The 23,701-nt window shown below is 38.2% G+C and overlaps 1 protein-coding gene and 1 pseudogene across 2 annotated transcripts; one reads left to right on the forward strand and one right to left on the reverse strand.

The window, feature by feature from the left end:
* Window positions 1-101: 101 nt before the first annotated feature.
* Window positions 102-7,733, reverse strand: LOC149053731 (protein argonaute-2-like; annotated as a pseudogene). The gene is made up of 8 exons (XR_016180052.1): window positions 7,345-7,733; window positions 4,942-4,998; window positions 4,312-4,581; window positions 3,720-3,834; window positions 3,610-3,623; window positions 2,802-3,568; window positions 1,830-2,023; window positions 102-771 (listed from the first exon to the last, which is right to left on the reverse strand). The product of XR_016180052.1 is annotated as a protein argonaute-2-like (transcript).
* Window positions 7,664-23,701, forward strand: LOC149053732 (protein argonaute-2-like). Its single transcript, XM_089183580.1, has 19 exons — window positions 7,664-7,682; window positions 8,040-8,326; window positions 12,145-12,214; window positions 12,985-13,254; window positions 14,160-14,297; window positions 15,286-15,460; window positions 16,049-16,232; window positions 16,645-16,767; window positions 17,347-17,374; window positions 17,863-18,065; window positions 18,483-18,570; window positions 18,796-18,955; window positions 19,385-19,475; window positions 19,741-19,809; window positions 19,927-20,052; window positions 20,328-20,462; window positions 21,075-21,176; window positions 21,759-21,958; window positions 22,498-23,701. Exons 1-19 carry the CDS (start codon window positions 7,664-7,666, stop codon window positions 22,610-22,612), a joined length of 2,583 nt encoding a protein of 860 aa, XP_089039706.1. The 3' UTR covers window positions 22,613-23,701.

Genomic DNA, 23,701 nt, shown 5'->3' on the forward strand with positions numbered 1-23,701 from the left:
TGAAGACACTAGACAGGAGTGTCGAAACGTTGGGTCTATGAATTGTAACTTCTCCGTTACATTCATTAAATCTTAAAACCAGAGTAGTATCAAACCATGTCAAACAACCATTTTAATACATTTAGTCTTTTCTATCACCACATGTAACATTCATGAGGAGGCATAGTCTCTTCCATTTACATTTTTCTTATACAAACTGTTTTGATAATAATAACAATTGAACTGAATCTAGTTTACTTCATTTTTTCAATAAAATTTTGCTCAAATCAAGCGTGATACCTCTAAGCAGCCCAACCCTTTTTTATTTTTAACAAAATAAGGAGAACACGAGCAGTTATTTAAATAACGTCTTCCCGGCAATAATTGCCTTTTTTGCTAATTCTGGTTGGACCATTTAATTCCCAGATCCAAGCGGCCATTCTCTTTTCTGACTGACATACAATTCCCTCTGATTGAGACTGGATAATATGGTGTTATATCAGAAATCACTCCGGCTAATAAGCATGTCTAATCTCCTAAACTGTTTGTAAGACAACATATGTGAATCGTAAGGGGAAGTGAAACTTTGATCATTCCTGGGAGTTACAGCACTAATTTATAACAATTATAACACAACAAAACAGTTTCCATCTTTCGTTGTTTTCGTCATTGCCAATACGTTAAATTGCGCATGTGCACATCATACTCCCGCTGAATAGCTAAGTAAAGTACATGGCTCCTTTCCTCTTAGCGTTGACTTCGATGGCTTTTGCAGATTTCACCAGGTCGATACTGAAACAAGAAGATTCTGCTTTTAATAAAACTTTACAAGTAAACTGGCTCGGAAGAGGAATCATGTTTAGTAAGGACGAGCGGTGCTAAAGGAATCATGTTTAGTAAGGACTAGCGGTGCTAAAGGAATCATGTTTAGTAAGGACTAGCGGTGCTAAAGGAATCATGTTTAGTAAGGACTAGCGGTGCTAAAGGAATCATGTTTAGTAAGGACTAGCGGTGCTAAAGGAATCATGTTTAGTAAGGACTAGCGGTGCTAAAGGAATCATGTTTAGTAAGGACTAGCGGTGCTAAAGGAATCATGTTTAGTAAGGACTAGCGGTGCTAAAGGAATCATGTTTAGTAAGGACTAGCGGTGCTAAAGGAATCATGTTTAGTAAGGACTAGCGGTGCTAAAGGAATCATGTTTAGTAAGGACTAGCTGTGCTAAAGGAATCATGTTTAGTAAAGACTAGCGGTGCTAAAGGAATCATGTTTAGTAAGGACTGGCGGTGCTAAAGGAATCATGTTTAGTAAGGACTAGCGGTGCTAAAGGAATCATGTTTAGTGAGGACTAGCGGTGCTAAAGGAATCATGTTTAGTAAGGACTAGCGGTGCTAAAGGAATCATGTTTAGTAAGGACTAGCGGTGCTAAAGGAATCATGTTTAGTAAGGACTAGCGGTGCTAAAGGAATCATGTTTAGTAAGGACTAGCGGTGCTAAAGGAATCATGTTTAGTAAGGACTAGCGGTGCTAAAGGAATCATGTTTAGTAAGGACTAGCGGTGCTAAAGGAATCATGTTTAGTAAGGACTAGCGGTGCTAAAGGAATCATGTTTAGTAAGGACTAGCGGTGCTAAAGGAATCATGTTTAGTAAGGACTAGCGGTGCTAAAGGAATCATGTTTAGTAAGGACTAGCGGTGCTAAAGGAATCATGTTTAGTAAGGACTAGCGGTGCTAAAAAGTTACAAACGTTTTTTAAGCAACTGACAGTCCAAAGTAAGACAAAGAGACAAAGTAATAACTTGAACACAAATTTCAATAAAAATACAAGGGTCATCAAGTCTGTGAACACTAACCTTCCATTTCCGGTCACGTGGTGTCTGGCTCTGAAAGCCACCAAATGGGCATAATAGGCGGGGGCTGGCATAGAAACACTGCGTGTGCACCGTGCGTACACGTGACATAACTGGTATGTGAGCTGCTGAAGGCCGTCTGCTGTGAATGAGTTATCGTCATATAACACGTGATAGTGTGTAGGTCGGCTTGTTCCCTATAAGCCGGGGTAAAATCAGAGTAAACTTCATTGAGAAAAAAAGAAATAAATGACTGTTTTAACAAAGGGAACTACGTCTCACGCATGCCTTAAAATGTCCTCAAAAAAAACAAATAATCTAAAATCGATACGAGCTCAACCTGATCACAAAATTGGTGTTTCACTAACTTCAAAATAAAAACCAAGTAATAGCTTGAATCAACTAAATTATGATTTTGTCTGACTTACGTTACTGGGTAGGTTGTTCCAGAAAGTTTACACAGCTGTCCTAAAGCCATGTTTTAAAATTTTTAGTTCGTGGAAGAGAAATAATTATATGTAAACGATTTTTCCTCTCTTTTTCGATAAGGTCACAGGAGGAATAATAATGCCATCCATATGGATAAAGATTTTTCCGTTAGAGACTTTGGAACGAGATTATTCGGAAACCTGAATGCCTTCGAGACTTTTTGAATTTGACAACCCGTATGCAAATCATCCTATACTAGTCCACCACTTAAGCAAACCTCTCGTGATTCATGTCAGAGTTGTACTTATATTTATGAAATGTGTGGAGAGGATGGTGCTCTTTCACACGTTCAAAGATGAATAGAAAACTAGAAACAAAGAGACAAAAAAAGTGCCGTAGCTATTTGAGCAGTTGGTGGGTAATTGTAGATAGCACAGCTACATTGTAACCAAGGAAAGGTAAGGGTTTGATTGACAAAGAATAATCAAGCTTCCAATCACCATTCTCAGAGTAAAAACTCGACATGTCATGTTAAAGTTGATGTACCTGGATTCCATAATGACTGCACTAATAAAAGTCGAATTCATACGGATGTGTGATACCGCTGTCCACTGTTGTACCAGGAGGAACATTCGTTGCTTTGCCAACTTCATCTCGTTGGTTTTCACAGAACAATCTCGTATGATGGCGCTTCTGAACCACAACAAAAGTGATTCTCGGGCGAAAATGTTTTTCAAGCATAATACAGGCCTGTTGCACAGCCCGCACCTCATGAACAAGAACTTGGTCAAACTGACCCTCGCTGACTCCGTCCCGGTAGAAGATGATCTTGCTAGGCTTAAGCTTCCGATTGGCTTTGTAAAACTCAATTAAAAGCTCTTTCACCATAACCGCCAAGTCATTAATCATTTCCTGCGCACCTTTACCATTCTTGTGGTTCTGTGCTCGCACTCATGCACAGTACTTAGTGGCATTAGCGTCCAAACTTGCAGCAATGGAAGGAATTCCATTTTCATTCAGGGAGGGGTGGGTGAGGTCGGTGCCAAAGATAATAACAGGTTCTCGAAAAACAGGCGACTTTTCACCCGGATCTATAACATGGTTAATTCCACCAAGTTTGGAGTTTCTGTACCTTTAATCTTCAAACGCGATGTTGGCGCAAACCTGGGGGTTGGTACAGTGTACGTGTTTTGACTGAACACACTGCGTTGGAATTCCAATGACGTTGTCCCTGACACGTTTTATCTCTGGATAGATTTGTTTGTCTCTCTTGGGAAGAACAGCCATGATCAGTTGCAGGCCTAGATTTTCCACTATTCAGCTTAGTGTAAACCCTCCACAATTCACAAACCACCACAATGAACAGACCTGTACACAAATATTTATAATAATAATAATGGTTAGAGAACAGAGAACAGAGAACAGAGAACATAGCAACTCACCGTGTATGGCTAATTCTCAAGCTTCCGTCTGTCAGGTTCAAATCTGCTGTCTTCAAGATTATGGGGTTTTACATCTAACATTTCACACAAGAAATCAGGAACAACAGTTTGCTCCTTGTAAAATCCTTTTGCAGAGACTAAAGGTACAGAAACTTACTGAGAATATTATGTAAACATTGGACAGTTCTTTAACCATTTGACAACTAACAGTGACTAGCATCTAATCTCTCTTTGAAGTATCACCCCCCCCCCCCCCCTGAATGACAAACATTAAGGTCACAGAAATAAAGGAAATGATCACCAACTAAAAAAAGCTCTTGACTGTTTACCAAATTCTCTTTGTCAGCTCGGCAGGAAATGTTTAGAAAACAGTATGGAGAAGATACATACTGATGATAGGGACTGTAAAGGGTTAATGGGTTCATGATCAGGAACACTGGGAAGCTCAATTTCAAAAGGAAACAGTAGCTCATTTTCATTTTTCTCTTGAAAATGAATTTTTTGAGACTTGAACATTACTGAGTAGACAACATTTCATATATTCCTCAAATTTTTTCAAAGCAATGGTAAGAACATAAAAATCATATGAGATTTTACAAACTGCAGCAACTCACCATCAATGTTTACCAGCATGGCCTTCCACTCAGAATGCTGAATACTTGAATAAAAACTAATTTCACCTCACACCCTTCGCCCAAGGGTCTTCCTTGACCATCAAATGCAAAGAATGATCTTCCAACAGGGGTGTAATATATTGATGGCATCTGTTGCACCACAATGTCCAATGCTTGTACTGCATTCTGAGGTATTTTGCCATTTTGTTCAACACTCAAAAAGTTGTTAAGTTCCTGAAGACTGAAGTGCTCGGCAAACTGAATTTTAACCTTGTGGGTAAAATAAGAATAAACATTAAAATATTTTTATCCATTAGTATGAGTACATCTACAATTACAAATGGTGCATTTTCAGTAGTGATCCTTCCAGTGCAAATGCAACAAAAACTGTCTCAATTGTATCTTTATAAAGATCTGCAGACAGCATGACATCTTAAGTAACAGTTAAAAATTGCAGACTACCCTGTACTTAAAGTTTATTTCTAAACTGATTGTTTATCATCTATTCAATGCAAAAGAGTGATTGCATTCAAAATGTGACCATCACCAAGGTGTTATAATTATTATCATTATTATTTAATTATTGTACACTATGTCTTGTATGTGACGTATATCAAAGCAAATGCTAACCTTGAAAACCCTGTCTCTTCCTCCATCTTCACCTGGGAGTTTAACATCAAGCTCAGCCTGTAAGTCACACAAAAAAAGGAAAAACAATTCCTTAACACCAACAGGAGATTTGAGGATTAAAATGTTGAAAGCAGTCTGGTGTTGGCTGAAATATATTTGATGACTAAGTGACGTACCATAAACATGCTGGTATAAACATGAATATTTTCCCATTTTTTTTTTTATCCATGGCCACCCTTGTTTGAAGTTAGATTTAATTGTTAACAATTAACAATTGCCTAATTAACAATTAAGCATTGCTAATAAAGTCATGTCTTCAACTTCCTTTATACAATGTTTACTCATGTGTTGCAGTCCAAATTTTTTTTTCAAATGAAGATAATCTGGTTTTATTAACTGAGTTGATAATGTGAATCAGCCAGTGTAACAAGTTTCTAAAGCTGAACTTTTTAGCACTGGCCTTTGATCACCTCTTGTTCAATCTCCTTTGCAAAGGATAAACCATCAATTAGGGGTAACTACATGTACATCACATTAAAAAATGCTGTTGATAGGAAACTCACAGGAACAGCCAGCTTTATCCTTCTGTACAATGCCAGGACAAATTGAAAGAGTTCATTTCATGAGGCCTTCTAGTCTGTAGGCTTAAAGGAGGCTCCATAGAGTTTTTGCTCAATGTTGGTGCACATGCCAGTATATTGTTTTTTTGAAAATTTTAACATTTTTGCTTTTCTAGCTCATTAAAAGCCACCAAAAGGTGAGGAGCAAAATTAGAAATATAGTTTGCTGTAGTAAATAGAGAGAAAATTATTTCCGTCACTAAGCTAAGGCTCCATGAAGGGAGATGTTCGCCAGCAATAATTTGGCTTTGCCTTTGATTTTTTTCAATTTCCTATTAATAGTGAAATCTCCCAAAAATTTCACAATTTGTGAAAATTGTCCTGCTGATCAATTAAAAGCCAAAAAAATAGGGGTTACCGACATGGTTTTCTTGCTTTTTGCTATTTTGTGTTTTCTTCCTCCATCTCAAATTTGGTCATAAGGATTTTTTTATTAACAGGCACTAGCAAGGACACAAATATGTTTCATGGCCCAGCAAATCTTGAAATTTTACTGAAGAAAAAGAAATAAATCTTACTCCAAAGATCCCTATTTTCTTTGTCACAAAACATTACGTAATGGAATAGAATTTTGCCAAGTTCAGTATCTGAGCATCCAAAGACTTTCCAACCACTACAATTGTAAAGTTTGCTACGAAAGGACACAAGTCAGTGATAGCAACTGTCAAGATAGTTTATATCCTCAACAGCATCCTCAACAGACATCAACGAACTTTTGTTTACTAACCATTCAACAGACAAGACAAGTTTATTAGAGAAAAAGATTCTACAGAGGGTTATGACATCACCCAGTGCATCATGAGCATCAAAGCTTTCTGGAAAGAGGTGCTTGTATGATGAGCTTTGGTTCGCCTTTGAATACTGACCTCCACCGTTTTCCAAGGTGGAGTGTTTGCTCTTGATGAGAACATCATTAGCATTTATGAACTAAATGTTATTCTTATTCAATGACATGTAAATGAGTGGCAGGGTATTCTGCAGTTTCTCCCAGTCTAATTTGTTTCTGTGTCAAAAGAAAATTGTAGAATTTATGATCGTCGAACTTTACTCTCTGATAGATGGTTGCTGTGTGAATTTTGGTATTACATTTGTATATTTTTCTTGTTCTGCCTTTTAAAGTGAACAGCACAAAGTTCAGTATTTGACAATGTTATGTTGACTTCTCCCGATGTCTCAGACAAATTCAAGTTTAGTCCAACGTTACTTTCATACGTACTTCCCTCTTTGGCCCCTTTCCTAGCTGCGTCTGAAATTTTTTGTTTGTTTAATTACGATCTCCGTTGTTTTAATTCTTCAATTGACTATCTATATTTGTGCATGTGACTTTTCCCATCCATGTTGTCGTTGAATTCTTAACAAATTCTTCACGACTTGAGTCCCCGGCTCAATGTGGAAGCATTCTAGTGTTCTTGGGATGTATTTGTAACATAGATTTTTCTGTGAGACACAACAGGACACTCGAAAATCTTCACCCTGGACTCGAGATTGCCATGTCTTTTGTTTCGAACGTATGATCTTCTGATAGTCGTCATAAAGCAGTTTCTTTGGTGAAGTTTTCAGAAAAGTTTTGACACAGGCGGACCAAGCTCACGTCTCGAGAAAAAGCAAACGATTAACTCGTGAAAGCGTCATGCGTTGTCTGACTCGATGTTACGTTATGAGAGAAGCCGTTGAGAATTTAGACAAGTTATAAGGAATGGTATCGAGAACGAAATAAGGTCGATTTACAACGACAAATATTTCGAAATATGAACATTCTACACGTAAAATCAATAGAACTTACCGACATCTTGTGTGTCCGTTGTAGTTTCTGGCGATCTCTGCTGTTTCAAGCTCGTTTTGCCATCACCGTTAACGTTATTCCTGTTATAAGACGAAGAGAAGGCTGCACACTCCGATTTCGACCGTTGTTAACGCGGAGGTGGTTTGCGCCCCTAAAATCCTCCCGATCGGCATTTTTCTCAGTCATAATTTACGATCTAAGATCATTGGACCCTGGGACATGCCTCAATACCAAACTCTAAGCGCATTTCGCTGAAAACGTGCGTTTTCTACCTGCAATTCGCTACTCTTTAGCCATAATCTTGATGACCAAACTGGACATGGCTGCCGAAGACTTGGGTATGAGGTTAATTTTCTCTCTACCATGAGTGGCACGGTAGATTAATGTACAGTACTCATTCCATCCCCACAGCGACACTTAATCTATTGTCCCGATCAACCAACCAGACAGCGAGGTGAAAATAAAACAGATAAACAACAGTTTTAAATAAAACTTTTTGCGGGGTTTTCTGTGAGCAGATGAGCCTGGAGGCCAGAGGCAAATGTTCAAGATATTCCTCTGGAGAAACTTATGTGAGATCAGAAATGGCATCGAATAACCCTGGTTTCTTTGGTTTTATTTTGTGAAATCGGCAGCAATATTTTGTGTGTATTTTTAAATTTTTTTCTTGTTGTTACTTACATTTACGTTTACAGCTAATCTTATCGGTGGAGATTTTGCTCCACCAAAAAGACTCGACTTTGGAACAGTGGGAAAAACGATCGCTCTCAGGACAAATTTTTTTCAACTTCGCCTTCCCAAAGGAGACATACATCATTACGATCTTAGTATATCTCCCGATAAGTGTCCAAGGCGCGTGAACCGAAATGTTGTCGAGGCGATGGTAAACACATATCACAAAGTTTTTGGAGGACAAAGGCCTGTTTTCGATGGAAGAAAAAAACCCTACAGCGGTAAAGCTTTGCCAATCGGACGAAAACCAGTAAGTGTGAACTGTAGAAACCTGCAACTATTTTGCTAGGCATCTTGGTGATCTTAAGATCTAAATATATTTTGATTTCAACCATCTTTCCTTTGTCTTCTTGCATTGTCTAGGGAAACTGCTCTTTGATCCCTCTCCTTTCCTTTTTGACGGAACTTATTGTTCTAGGTTAAAATTCCTTGTACGATGTCGTGACTTTAAATTTAAACTTGTATAATTTTGCGACATTTAAGTGAATGCGTTCGACGAACTTGACTTCTGTCCCCTCACTAATTAAATTAGTAGTGACTACTAATTTAATTGTAGGTCCAGAGTATCGAGGTAACATTCGCGCAAAACATTTTTGTCCTAAACTCATACAAATTAAATTGACCACGTGCACTTCTCTCCTGAAGCATGTTTGAAGTTATAGTATTGCAGTTTAGAGCACAAAACATGTTTATGATTTACTGACACATGTCGCAAAGAAAGAAAATGCTGATCAATACAAAATGTATTAAGAGTTTGTTTAACTGACAGATAAAAGGTCACTTTTTCGGAATACCGTCTTAATGCCTCAGGTAACACACTGAAACAGGCACAAGGTGCTTCTGAACGCCTCTTTGTGCCTTTTTTCGCCGGGAAAACTGTCTTGAGACATTCGTCGTAGACGCTTCGATTTTGATCATGTGACCCTATACGTCACACGTGTGTACATTTAGCCAAGTAGATATGGCGGATAGTAGTTCGAGTGAAAACAGTTCGATTTCGGGGTCTGAGTATTCGGATTTTGAGGTCTCGATGGAAGGTGAACATATTGAAAGGGTTTATGAACCTGTCGGTGAAATCAGACCCTCGCGATTTCAACCCTCAGGACGAACCTGAAATAGAGTGCGATATTCAAAAGAGGATCATTGATCCGTGCAACGCGGCCGCCTCAATCAAGAAAGCGAGAATGGTGAGTGCATTTACACTTGTAAATAAAGTATCTGAAAATCAATCGCTTGTTGAATATAGGAGAGATCAAGTAAAGAAAACCAAATGTACAGACTCTTGAATACCATGGGAGCGAAGTGTTTTTATGTTACACGCACGCACCTTCCGAAGCTAAGGTTTCACTGACTGAAAATGTAAACATAAACGCTTGTGGAGGTGAATTGGATGGACCATACACGTTTCCACTTCAACGAACGATTAAAGAATTCTCGGCGTTTATTTTAAAACACGATGCAGCAAAAAATAGCATCGGCGCATGTAGAATTGACCATCCTCTTAATATTAGCTTATTGTTTACTTGTGGTCTTTACATCTTGTTTATAGCCTAAAGTTTGAGTTATCTCTCACGTTTGTGACAGTTACAGAGCTGATAACTGTTCCTTTTGGTGAAACCAATCATATACGTTGTGCTCTGTATTTCTTCTATTCAACATCGTGAATAAATTACTACTTTACAGATTTTGTTATAATAAGGTGTCAGTGTGGAATACTGCTAATCAGTGTAGAGGGAGAAAGAAGACATCTTTTGCCAAGAAGTAAATGTGGCCATAAATAAAAATTTGGAGGATGTTACAGCGGAACAGTTGCAGGTAGAAGCCAGATGTATTGTCCAGCATCCAGGGTTTGAGGAAACTGATAAAGGCTGACTCTATCTGTATTTGTTTTGTTACAAAACATCACTACACAGTGCTTCCCAGGTTTTTTGTTTTCTTTGTTTTACATCCTGTTGCTCTCCATCCACATTGTAAATGTCAACGTGGCTAAGAAGGGTGCAGTTTTGGATAACTTGAACGTGAACATATATATATATATTTAAGTTCAAGTCTTAATTTTGAGAAACATTGCATGCTTGTTATTTCTGTAGCATGAGTTTGTTGCTGACTCGGTTCCTTTTTTTTTTTTTTAACAAAGCACTGCATTTTAAACGGTGTGAGCCAGGCAGTCCCATGGTTTCCCCTCTCAGGTGGTCAGCTTGTTTTATTTACAGTGAATGGGCGTGAGTAATTTACTGTTCACTTAGCTGACAGTGGCACATTTTTTAAATCAGCAACCTTTCGAACAGGATTGATTTCATTATCTTTCTGGTCGCAAATGAGAAACAACGTTTGAGAGCGATGCTTATAACAAGATGTTTCTTGTAACATCCGTTTACTGCATGTTTCTTTTATTGTTCACTTCCACTGGAAGTTAATTAAACTTAAGCACACAAATGTGCTTTATATATGCTGCTCAATGTTAGTTGTAATCATTCCTGGAGAACTCTCAGCTAGAGACAAACTGGGTCAAAAGAAATAAGCAAAAAAGTTACAACAGTAAGAAATCTTCCTTTGTGCCGCTCACTAGTCTCCATTAAAAAAAATAAAAAAGGATGAATCTTTTTATTTCCGGAATGTGGAAGAAGAATTTCATTCAAAAAACCAGATGAAGACCTCCCATAATACGACAACACTTTGCGTTTAGTCAAGCTCACTCCAGAACCAATGGGCCTGAGGTCACAGTGATATACACCGGACAAAATTTCGAGTCAAATACTTTTTGGCATGGACTACATAATATTTCTTTAAGTATAGGACCTGATAATGGTTAGGAGGAAAAAATTGTGGGAATATATTTTTTTTACAGCTGTTTTGAATGGTGTGCAAATTACCTGTGGCTCAGTGAATACAGACATGCGATCCATTGCATTTGGGTAATTCAACCTTCCTTATGTTATTTCTCTCTTTGTATTTCATAGTCTCTAAAAGGTGACCTATATCAGAATGGAACAAATGTTATTTTTTTCCTGCTAGTAAATTTTGGTAGCAGCTGGACAGAGCGAGGGCGAAGTTGTTACTTTCAGGTTTTATCACATCATTTGACCTGGATGGAAATGTTTTAAAAATGGCCATTGGTTAAGGATCAAAAAATATTTATAGGAATTTGGTTGCGCACAATATATTCAAACATGTTTATTTGCTCATTTAGATGTCTTAAATCTGAAAGGAATGTACTGGGACAGAAAAAAGAAGGGGGAGAATTTTGGTGTCAGTTACCCTTTAAGTAAAACATAACAGTTTCTTCAAACTATATTTTGTAGGACTTGCAGCTGGAAACAAAAATGCTCACCTTAACTTTTTATAAAGTCATCTACTGCTCCTGCAAATGTGTACAGTACATGTTTGATGGAGATACTTTGGAGTATTAGTGAGAGTGGCAAAGCATCAGCAAATTATTTTCAAAAGTGATCCAGTCTCAATAGTGCTCTGTGTGCTAAAAAACTAACCACTTCATTGGTTAACATAGATAGAGATTCTCTTTTATGTGAAAATTTTAGTTTTGCACTAAAACTTGAAAAATTGTTGTATACATAACAACGTGAAATATCATTATCAAACTTATTTCCAGAAACCAATTATTATTTTCTGGTTTTAATTCTTGAAATGAGAAAACTCTAAGGAAAATAAACTGTAGGCCCTGTCTCCATCTCTGTCTCTGCCACCTGTAACTTATTTCGGCCTGGTTAGCATGGGACATTTTAATAGCTGTATTAAGTGACGTGGTTCTTTTAAAAAGAGCCCCAACACTTATCGCAAGCAGAGAACCTAGCCTCTGTTGTGGTGGTCTCCAGGCCTTTATTCAGAAGTTAAGGGTATCTTCAAAGATTTCCTTGAAAAAGTTATTAATGGCTTGATGTAGTCTGGCTAAAGTCCTTAGAAAAGCATTGTAAAGCTGAATAAGCTGATGGATGTGGTGCTTTAGAAATCCTTCTGTAGTATTATTATTTTTATTACTAACATGATGAATTTAGAGAGCATTAATTGCTCTGTGTCAATTATTTTGATTTGAGATACTGTAAATTTCAGATTGATTTTGAAGTAACACTTCCAACTGAGAACAGTAAAGACAAGGTATTTAAGGTAAATAAAGAGTCTGGTCTTGCAATTCAAATGAGAGCAAGTTCAAAATTTTTCTCTGCAACAGTTCCTTTTAACTTGCTTTATATCATAATTACAACTTTACCATACTATTACAAATTGCATTTTTTTAATTACCACCATTTCTCCCACCAAGCGTTATCATTATTTATTTTTCAAAGAATTAGTTACATAGTTATTGGGAAATAACAGAGTCTTTTACAGGTTATACTGGCATTCAGCAGCCAATCCTCTGGTACTCCTCTTTTAGTGCAGGTTTCTGCTACATTAGGGTGAAATGTTTGGTTTAACTCTTTTTCTCCCAGAAGTGACCAACAAGTTGTTTCTTTTTAAAAAATCAGTAAATCATTACATTGTCAAGCCAACAGGTAGTGAGAATAAAGAAAAATACTAACCCAGGGAGATTGTTCTCAAGTAAGATTGTTTACAGAGTTCTCAGAGGTACATGTAACAGTGAGTTTAGCTTTAAAAAGCTAGCACTGTAGGTTAATACTCCAACATAGACCAAGCAGTTACACGTTTAAAAGCCACAAATAACCTACAACCGCAAATGCACATATTATTATTATTAGATCATTAGTAAAGCACTCATTGGCCTGATTAGTTCATGTGCATGCCTGCATACTTCCAACTGTATTTTGTCACAGCACATTTGCTGTATAAACAATTATGATTTTGAGGTTTTGATAGTGGAGGATTTAAAGCTGTAATAAAAGAACAGCTTCCCTCTATTCTGCTAAGCTACAGTATGGTTTGATTTTGATTTAGGTGACTGTTATAAATGGGTAGCACAAGTCAGCTTATTTTCACTGGAGCAAGCATTAGAAGGAAAACACAATCAAATCCCTTTTGAGACCATCCAGTCTCTTGATGTGGTGCTGAGACATTTGCCATCCATGAAGTATATACCTGTTGGAAGATCTTTCTTCTCACCTCCAGAAGGTTATTACCATCCCCTGGAGAGTGGGCGTGAAGTTTGGTTTGGCTTTCATCAAAGTGTCCGACCATCACAGTGGAAGATGATGCTGAACATTGATGGTTAGTGTAAAAATGACTACTTTACTATAGAATTGTTTAAGTATATCATATTGGCTCTTGGCTCCTAAATTCTTCAAAGTGGTAGCCAATTAAAAAAAAGTTGGTCACCATTTTCAAAGACAATCAAAACCTTTTTTTACGCAGTCATTTATCTAGAAATTAAGTTAGGGAAAAGATCTTTAACATGCTACAAAGTGGACACTAGAATGCATGATATGCAACATTCAAACTTACCTAAATGCAAGATGACGTCTAGTTTTCGATCGAGATACATGTGCTGCGTTTTGGAAACAAACTTAACGAGGAAGTTTGCTGCGGATTTATCTTTGCAAATCTTTTTCATTCACTATATCTCTAGGTAAGGTTATGATGAAACATTCTAGTCGCCAATTTGGCGACTAATTTTCAGGATTTGGTCGCCAAAGTGAAAAATTTAGTCACATTGGTGCCTGTATTAGGCGCAATTTCATGCCCTGCATATACATACTGCTGATGTAGGACTGTATCTTGAAATCAAGGGAGAATTATACAAGGAAATTATATAGATGAATTTAGGACATGAAAATCATGTGTCTATAACACATGCTGTGTTCTCTACAATTCTTAGGGTGATGGCTAAGGAGAATTATTTTGTTTAACAATCAAGAGCTTCTTTAGTTGGTTATCATTTCCTTTATTCTTGGGACCTTAGTGTGCGATTCAGGGCTGATATTGTAAGGAGAAATTAGATGCTGGTCACTCTAAGGAGTCAAAGGGTTGAAGGGTAACGTAAACAGTAGCCTCCAATAACAGCAGGGTAAAAATGTACCCAAAGATTTGTCTGAAGTTTTTGTTTATCAAGATAGATAGCTAACTAAAACTCTGACGATGTTACTGAGAAATGTTATCTTTTGACTTGATCATAGTTTCAGCCACAGCATTCTATAAATGCCAGCCAGTTGTAGAGTTCATGTGTGAAGTTCTTCGCAGACAAGAACAGGATCTTCAAAAGACAAAACCATTGTTTGATGCAGAAAGACTGAAATTCACCCGAGAGATAAAAGGTATGGAGCCACTTATTGCATGCATATGAGTGGGTGATAGATATGTGTAGATTGGGAGAAATAATTGAAGAAGAGTTTCACTGTGCAATCATACTCTTTTTTTGTTTTATTAATATTATTGAAAGTAATTTGGAAAAATATAGCTTATCTGCATGGTTGACATTGACAGATATTTAGCAGATTTTGTTGTAATTGTTGTTTTCTTGTTGTTTTTTACTGTTATTATGCTACAATGAAGAAAATACGTTTTTAAATGTGCTTAATATGATTACATTATAGGTTCCAAATTTTAAAGGTAAATGTACTTGTAGCTCAGCTAGATTTTTTATATTAGTTTAATCCAGTATATTCTAATCACAATCCCTAAATGTTATCTCTTGATAATACTGGAATGCCAACTTGTCCGCACAATTTTTTTTAAAATGTCTAGACACATTTTAATTCATCATGTTGTTTCTTGGATGATTCAAATTGGTTTATAATTATTTGATTGCTCTTGCACATGTGGGACAGAGGTTTCCATGACATACTAGTAGCCTTGTAAATGTAATTTCCAAAAGTATTTATCTATGTGTATATATATATATATATATGTATATAAATAAATATATATATATATATATATATATATATATATATATATATAATAAGCTCAGTTATGCACGCATTCTGATTGGTTCTAACTTATGATCTATTGGAGGACAGATGACGTCATCATTAAAACTTTTTTTCCCGTATTTTTAAATTCTTTATTATATAAAACAAATAGATTCCAAGTTGCCATGCGTCTGTTCAGTAATAGATCACAGAGGACGTCAAAACGTGGTAGGAACATCAGTGACACAGTCGGCTGTGCCTCGTGTGCCACTTTTTTGTTCTTACCACATTTTGACGTCATCTGTGATCTATTACTGAACAGACGCATGGCAACTTGGAATCTATTTGTTAAATATATATATATATATATATATTGATTTTTTATTACCAGGTCTGAAGGTAGAGATTACACACTGTGGATCAATGAAGAGAAAATATCGTGTCATCAATGTAACAAAATTACCGGCACAGACTTTGAAGTTCCCTCTAAAACAATTGGAAACAGGTCAACCCTGTGAGATCACAGTGGCCAGATATTTTCAGGAAAAACACAAGAGAAGGCTTCAGTGAGTAAAGCAGTAATTTTTCACTTATTTTACTTCACTATAGATTCCATTATTGTGACTCACAGCTTTTTATGGTTTAATATTCAGCTATTATTTCACTTTCTAGTGTTTTAACGTCTAGTTTTCGAAATACTTCCTACGTCGTCGTTTGAGAATTGCATCTGTGTGCGAAAACGGAAACAGGCGAAACGAAACAATTAAAGTGCTCTTTATGACCAACGCTAAGAATTCGAATGGCTTTAAATTTTCGTTTAGGGCGTTTACCGTACGCATTTGCCCTGTTCTACAATGTAATACACATATTGCGCGTTCCGTTGTCCTCATATGGTAAAATGACGTGATGGCGTAATTATATCAGTTCTTATTGCATGAATAAACATACATTCTCTAGTTGGAGAGAGGCACTGTACGACTTAAGTGTCTCTCCAAAGAACACGTCATTATTACCCGGCCAGGTCTCAACCCACACTTTTTGATAAATATTCTAGCGTACGAAACTTTGTGTCACTTATCGTCCTATCTGTAAAGGCACGTGTACGTTCCTTTATTTAATCCTCGTTTTATTTCTTTGTTCGTGTGTTCGTGTAGATACCCTCATCTGCCTTGTCTTCAAGTCGGACAAGAACAGAAACACACCTACCTTCCCATCGAAGTGTGTAACCTTGTGGCAGGTCAGCGCTGCATCAAGAAGTTGACTGATAAACAAACGTCTATGATGATAAGAACAACAGCAAAGGGTGCTCCGCAGAGAGAACAAGAGATCTTAAATCTGGTGAGGAATACCACGGATTGACATCAATTTCTGATTGGTGAATTTGTCTGATTTTTTCAGAATAGCCTTTTCCCCAATGCGAGTCATGTGATGTTGTTAATCAATATGTACGTATGCTCGTTGTGCAAAGTAGATGACAGAATTATATGGAGCGTAATAAAATATTACAGGAGAAGGCGGAAGCACTTCGCCTTCCTTCTGAAAATTTAACGCTTTCGGCATTGCGTTCTGCATGTTTTGTTTACACTGAAAAACGCTGTTGCAGGCCATGCTGAAAGAAAACAAGTATATTACCCTTACAAGGGTTAGACCCCAGCTTTCTAGGTTTGTATTCCAGCATTTCTATTCAGTGAAGCTTCTTAAGCTTATAGACAATGACATGTTTTTAATTTCCGCTCACGTACTACTTTAGGTCAGGAAAGCTGACTTCAACAATGACCAATATGTCAACGATTTTGGAATCTCAATTAACGACAAAATGGTGGACCTTCAAGGGCGGGTACTTCAGGCCCCAAAGCTTCAGTACGGTGGGAAGGTAATTGTATTCGAGTGATTTTTTTTTTTTTTGGGGGTCAAATCCGGTTTGGAGATGTTGAAATGCTTTTAAAAAGCTTTCGCCCTCGAGTAAAGAAAATAACCAAATGGGTGAAAGTGATCGAGGATGGAAAAGAATGGAGAAGAATTAAAAAGATCCAGAGTGAAGTCTGAACTCGAGCCAAGGGGCCCATTAAGCTTAAACTTATCCCGGTTCCTATAACATAAAGCGACTAGGAGTAGTGCTACTACCCCTAGCATTTCATCAGGCTTTCCTGACAATTCGCCGGTGTCCATTTATACTCCTGGGTAAAGAGAGACGTTGTGAAAGTAAAAATTATTTATCCCAAGAATACAGCACATTGACCCAGCCACCAGGCCACCGCGCTCCCACACATGGAGGAATTGCAAAAAGTTAGGATAGATTTCTTTTTCAATGAGACGGAGGTTTGAAGTATGTCAATATTTGTTGTTGCATAGTATTTTTCAAGCGTCCTTTACAGAACTTTCATTGCCAAACCTCTGATTGCATATCACTTTTTTTTGTTATATGTCTAATTTAATATTAATTTTTTCTTAGGACAAACTGAAAATTTCCCCGAAACAAGGTATAGTGAACAGTTTTGTGAAAAATCACTAAATGATAGTAAAAATGACGAAACAATTCAAATGCTATACCCGGTGAAGTGAGGTATATTCAGAAGAATTTTTAGTTCATTCTTCAGTCACCAACTACGTCCGTTGCCATTAAATCATGAAACAGGATTGTCTAACCCTCTTGATGTAGGAAGTGAGCGCTTTACTTCGACACAAGGACGATTTTACATAGAACAATGACAGCGGAGGCGCTAGAAAGAAACAAAACAGTTATTTGCGACTCGGTTTTTACACGATGGCGAAAATAATCTCGGCCAGAGTTTTGTGTTACCTTCCATAGCCAAAGACTGAGATGATTGACACAGAACGAGGCTTTGATAATTCTCATTGTTATGAAGAAAATTACTTCAGTCGCTGGTTATAAAACTATCTTCGTCTCCATGTATTTTTATGCTGTTTTTGCACCGTCCAGCTTTCATTTTCATGCTTTGCTTTCCAGGAACATGGGATATGAGGGGGAAGCAGCTATTTCACGGCATTGAGATAAAAGTCTGGGCCATCGCTTGCTTTGTCGACCCACGGGAAGTCAACGACAGAGTATTGAAGAGCTTCGCCCATCAGCTGATGAAGATTAGTGGCGAGACTGGGATGCCAATCAAATCTGAACCGTGCTTCTGTAAATACGCTAAAAGAGCGGAGGATGTGAGTAGCTCAACTTCAAAATTCTCCTTAACGTCGTGATAGGTTTACTTACGTTTGACTTCTGTAGTTAAGTTAAAAAATCATTTATTGAGCAGTTCTCTGTGTATTGTTTCAAAAGTATATTTCATTAGTCTCAGGTAAAAACACACTCGAGGTGTTCCAATTGTCTTCATCTGTCTTCGAAACCGAGGAGACCTCTAGGAAAGGAAACTATTTTCAAATGCAAACTACCAGGAATAAAAATTTCCCATCTCCTACATGAAAAACAACTGGAAAAGACATTTGCATAGAAACTTGTATAGATAAACACGACCCTCATTCTTCGTTTACAAAACTATATTCTAGTTTTCGCCTTGCGTGAATTATGTGTGAAGTGCAAGAGATGGAAGAGATTTGCCGTTTTTTTTTTCTTGTCAGGGTGAGCCCATGTTTAAACATTTGAAATCTACCTTTGCCAATCTTCAGCTCATTATTCTTGTGTTGCCTGGGAAAACGCCCGTATATGGTGAGTTAAAGAAAAAAAGGAAGGAGAGGCGACAAATTCACAGTGCGAGTATCTTTCAATACTGTCTGAATGACCGGCTTACTGACTGACCGGCTTACTGACTGTCTGACTAACTGACAGACTGACTGACTCACTGACTCACTGATTGACGCACTGAATGTTTTGACTTTGATCCTTTATAGATTGTAGATTCTCAATGTTGTATTGTTCACATTTCTCTTATAGCTGAAGTCAAACGAGTCGGTGATACAATGCTGGGAATCGCTACTCAGTGTGTGCAAGCTAAGAACGTCACCAAGTTCCAAGCTCAAACACTGTCAAATCTGTGCCTAAAGATAAATGCCAAGCTCGGAGGAATAAACAATATTTTGGCCCCAGATGTTCGGTAAGATTGATGTACTTAGTGGTACTTACAGGGGCAGCGGAGGGGGGAGGGATGGGGATATGCCAGGCTTGGAACGGATGGGAGAAGTTTGGCTTGTTGAGAGAAATCTGCGAGAAAACGATTTTTTCGCACGTCTGTTATTCTTTACTAGTTCATGTATGCATATGCTCGGCAAATTACGTCCAGTTATCTTGGAATGTTTCTATTCTTTTGTCGTGTCACGATTAGATTTACCAGATCCCCCAGACGGCTCTGTAATATTCTTATATTTCCTCACTCGTTGGATGTCAATTTTCTATAGTCTCTCATTTATACTTGGTTGATGACGACTGATTCCCCACTCCGTTCCCCCTCAAAATCCTCGTATCCTCCCTTTCCCTTGGGTGGTAACTACGACTGGTTCTTAAATATTTGAATCCATGTTTACAGACTTCCTGTGTTTCGTGAACCTGTGATATTTCTTGGAGCTGATGTAACTCACCCTGCAGCTGGGGATGAAAAACGACCATCAATTGCTGCTGTAAGTTGAGCGTTGTTTTATTCGGTATCTCTCCTGTTCTGTTTGTTTCGCAGTTGTTGTTGTTGTTGTTATTTTTTACGTGTCCTTTTTTCTCTCCAATATTGTCACAGTGAAGTCCGTGGAATTTGTTGCAAGAACTTTCCCCGATAAAACCCCTCTTGAAGCGTGCATTTGTACAAATTCACTCAGCGACATTAATTTACTTTGACTTTAAAACAAATAGATTATAAATGGAAAACCTAAAGATAACTTTTTGTGTTTGTAGGTTGTCGGCAGTATGGATGCTCATCCCAGCCGGTACTGTGCTTCAGTTCGAGTTCAGACACATCGACAGGTACGATAGTCGCGTGAGAATGCAGTCGAAGTCGCACTCCATGAGCTTTTGAAGAAAACATTTTGTTATTCCTACTCTCACGTGATCTTAGACTCCGCTCAATTATTTATTTTACAGGAAATCATTGCCGAATTAGCGGCCATGGTCCGCGAGCTACTGATTCAGTTTTATCGTTCGACGAGACACAAGCCAGTCAGGATCATTTTTTACCGTGATGGAGTCAGTGAAGGCCAGTTTAGACAGGTGAGGTAGTGATGGTAGTTACAGGGGTTCATGGGTGAATATTATTTGCTGTCTATTCCTGCCGAATATTTTTCCGTTTTACGTTGTTTAAACTGAGGAGTATTGCTGCTCCTTTTTTATTCTAGATAAGATAGTAATACTTTGAAACTTGTGTCTTTGCCAAAAACATTGCATACAATAAAACATGCAGGAAGACCAGTCAGTGTTCAATAGTGTACGAAGTTCTTCGCGAACTTTTAGAACTAAAATTGTTATGGCCCTAAATTTGTCACTAGGTGTTGTGTCACGAATTAAAAGCCATCCGTGAGGCTTGCATCAAGCTGGAAGTTGGCTACCAGCCGGGCATCACTTTCATTGTTGTGCAGAAAAGACATCACACCAGATTTTTCTGTCAGGATAAAGAGGACATGGTATGGCTTATGAAACTGGCTCGCCATGTTTTACTTCTTCTTCAATATCTTTCTGTAAATTTTAGACGAAAATGTCTCGAGAGCGTATTTATCTTCTTAGGTACAAAAATATAATTTTGGGGAGGAAAGTAGTGGAAAACACAACGTTTTCCTGGAGGTTTAGTTAGAGCACTAGCCCCAGTTTCCCCCGCCCGCAGGCCTTCACTCATCATTGTGCTGTAAACAAACCACTCGCGTGGCTATGCGCGCGGGAATGCGCAGATTTTTATTTCTCTTAACTCAAGAGAAAGGGAGGAAAGTGTTTCTTAATCCCTTTCAGCCTAATACCAGTCTTCATATTCTCCGTTCTGTTCTCTTTACATTTCCTAAGGTAATGACAAGGGGAATTTTTCCAAAAATTAAGAGCTTCTTCAGCTAATGATCAATTCCCTTATTCTCTTCAGGGATGATATTGTAAGGAGAAATTAGATGCTTGTCACTCTTTGGGGTCAAAGTGTCGAAAGGGAAAAAACGGATCATCAATGCATCCCTACTCTTATTGCTGAATTTGGCGGATTCCGCTTCATTTAGGTTTTCACACATTTAATATTTGTTTGTTGTGGTTGGTTTTAGTGTGGAAATAGTCAAAACGTGCCCCCCGGAACCACAGTTGATGTTGGTATAACTCACCCCACTGAGTTTGACTTCTACCTCTGCAGTCATGCTGGAATTCAGGTAAGGCTTTGTCACTCTATAATTCTCAGGGCTTAGTAACATAAAAACTCTCCCCAGATTTTTTGTTAAACATAAAGCAAACAGTTGGTGAGAATACTTACACTTTGTATCAGTTGGTCCTGATGTGAACTTGATGGAACACTAGATTCTCTTGGCAAATTTACAATGGAGTTTGAATCGGCTAGTAGGGAGAATTAACAATCACATCTTGGGAATTAACTACGTACCTAGATTCCTCGCGGAAATCGAGGATTTATTGGTGTCTGGGAGGACCGAATTATTTAAAAAAGGGATCAGAAGAAGAATTTAAATTCCAATCGTTCTTCGAGAGTTTTCTGACCTCTCCTCCCTTTTGCAGGGGGATGTCTAAGCTCCTTAGCACGCCCAATTCATGCCATTTGTATTTCGTGGCCTTTCTTATCAAAAGCAAAAGTCTAGATACAACACCGGGTTACACAGCTGCCCAACTTAATGCTGCTTTCCGTAGCATGAAGCGATCCGTAGTATCACCACCCCCTGGCTTGTTTGGTTGTGTTTAGAACAAAGACAAGACGCTAATGAACCCGCCCATTCCTCTTGCAGGGCACCAGCCGACCTTCGCATTATCACGTCCTGTGGGACGACAATAATTTCAAAGCAGACGAGATCCAGGCCCTCACATATCAGTTGTGTCATACTTACGTCAGGTGCACACGAGCAGTATCCATACCAGCCCCCGCGTATTATGCGCATTTGGTGGCATTCAGAGCGCGATTTCATTTGATAGAAAGAGAACGGGAAAGGTAAGATATTGTGCACGGTAGACGAGGAGTGTCCCCAGTCATGAAAGATGGTTAAATTCCACATAACCTAATAAACTTTACTGGCCAAGGCATAAATATGACTGATGATTGGAAATTTGGGAATTTTTTTTAACCATAAAAGTGAGATCAGAAAATATTATCACATTCCCGGGCAGGGAAATTGAACCTGGTGGAATTTGACTCATTGACTTCCGGATAAGAGCTGCAGAAGCTTTGCGAGCAAAAAGTTTTAGTTCCTGGAGAGACCCATGAAATCTGAAATCGTAGGGCAGGGGATACAGGGGGAGTTATGTACGGTTTAGGGGATAGGCGGAGGAGGGGGGACGAGGCCCAAGGGACGGGTAAATTAAGGGCTTGATTGTTGAAGGATGATTGAGGTCCTTTTGGTAGAGGGGGTTTGAAATCCAAGGGGTAAAGGACTCCAAGCTTAGCTAGCTGGAGGAAGGTGAGTTTAAATTCTAATTCTTTCTGTTACACCTGATATTAGTGAAACTATTTTTGCAATTCTTTCCATTCAGCCCTGAGAATGGTTCGTCTTGCAGCGGTGGTCATGGAGAGGACAGAAGCCCGCAGATTTTGGCAAAAGCTGTCCAAGTTCACCCTGAGATGTTAAAAGGAATGTACTTCGCTTGAAGACACTTTGTAAAGAGTAACATAATTAGTTACCGACTAATGTAATACTTATAAGAAAACACAGGATATTTATCTTTTGTCTTACAAAAGTCAACCACTTCTTAAGAGATACTTTCAGCACGAGGAGATAAAATTCGTATCCCCAAGCGGCCATGTAATGTTCTGTTTATTTTATAGATGCTGATGAAATTCCTACATAATTTCAAAAGAACCGGCCGCGTGCCTGAACGGGAAACTCTCTTGTAATTGGCTAATCATGTTAGTAACCATGGCGACATCAATATCCTCGCACGTGAAAAATAAAAATAGTATCTTCACTGCGCGCGATGAAGATATGATTTTTTTAGTAAAAGGAAAAATCCTGGTATTTCATCAGTGTCTATGTAATAAACACCTTTATCACGCAGCGCCATCTTGGATTGCGTGGCTCACCGAAACGAGGCTGGACGGGCATAAGATATAGGCGTGTGTTACGTTACAGTGTTTTTAGTTAAGTTTACAAGCAAGCATGGCCCACGATCTTAAACGAAATCCAAAAAAACACACGAAATATCGCCGTCGATTTCACAAAGTAAGACCGAAGAAACCTCGATGCCATTTCCGATCTCACATAAGTTTCTCCTGTTATGCTACACTGTGGCCGTCAAAACTGTTCAGAAAACGTCACTAATGTAACTTTTTCATGACGAAGATCGCTGATCGAGTTCGTAAGCGTTCCAAAAACAGAAAACGGTGCCTTAGATTCGATTTACTCTGTGCCCACTCTGATTGCGCTGCATCGTGGTAGCGTTATTATCAATATGGAGATGAAAATGGTAGAAATCGGCAGATTTTGACCGAATATTCCGTAAAAGCTGATCGCACATTCGAAACTAGAAACCATACACTTTTATGCAGCGACTAAAGACAGGAATGGCTCCGACCTGTAATTGGACGATAAAAATACTAACAGTTAATAGGTTATGTCTTAACTACTTGCTCGTGAGTATTGTTTGTAAATCGTTTGATAAAATCTGAAATAAAGTAGATCTCAAGGATTAAATGACAGAGTCAGGAAACTAAAAAATAAAAACATATTAAACTATAAAA

This window comes from Pocillopora damicornis, chromosome 1 (genome assembly GCF_964200805.1).
Source record: "Pocillopora damicornis chromosome 1, jaPocDami1.2, whole genome shotgun sequence".
Lineage (NCBI taxonomy): Eukaryota > Metazoa > Cnidaria > Anthozoa > Scleractinia > Pocilloporidae > Pocillopora > Pocillopora damicornis.

Excerpts from the sequence above, each read along its gene's own strand:
- LOC149053732 (XM_089183580.1), top strand. Across the intron at positions 8,327-12,144 it reads TGCCAATCGGACGAAAACCA|ATTGATTTTGAAGTAACACT; the intron begins GTAAGTGTGAAC and ends TGTAAATTTCAG. Across the intron at positions 13,255-14,159 it reads GATGATGCTGAACATTGATG|TTTCAGCCACAGCATTCTAT; the intron begins GTTAGTGTAAAA and ends ACTTGATCATAG.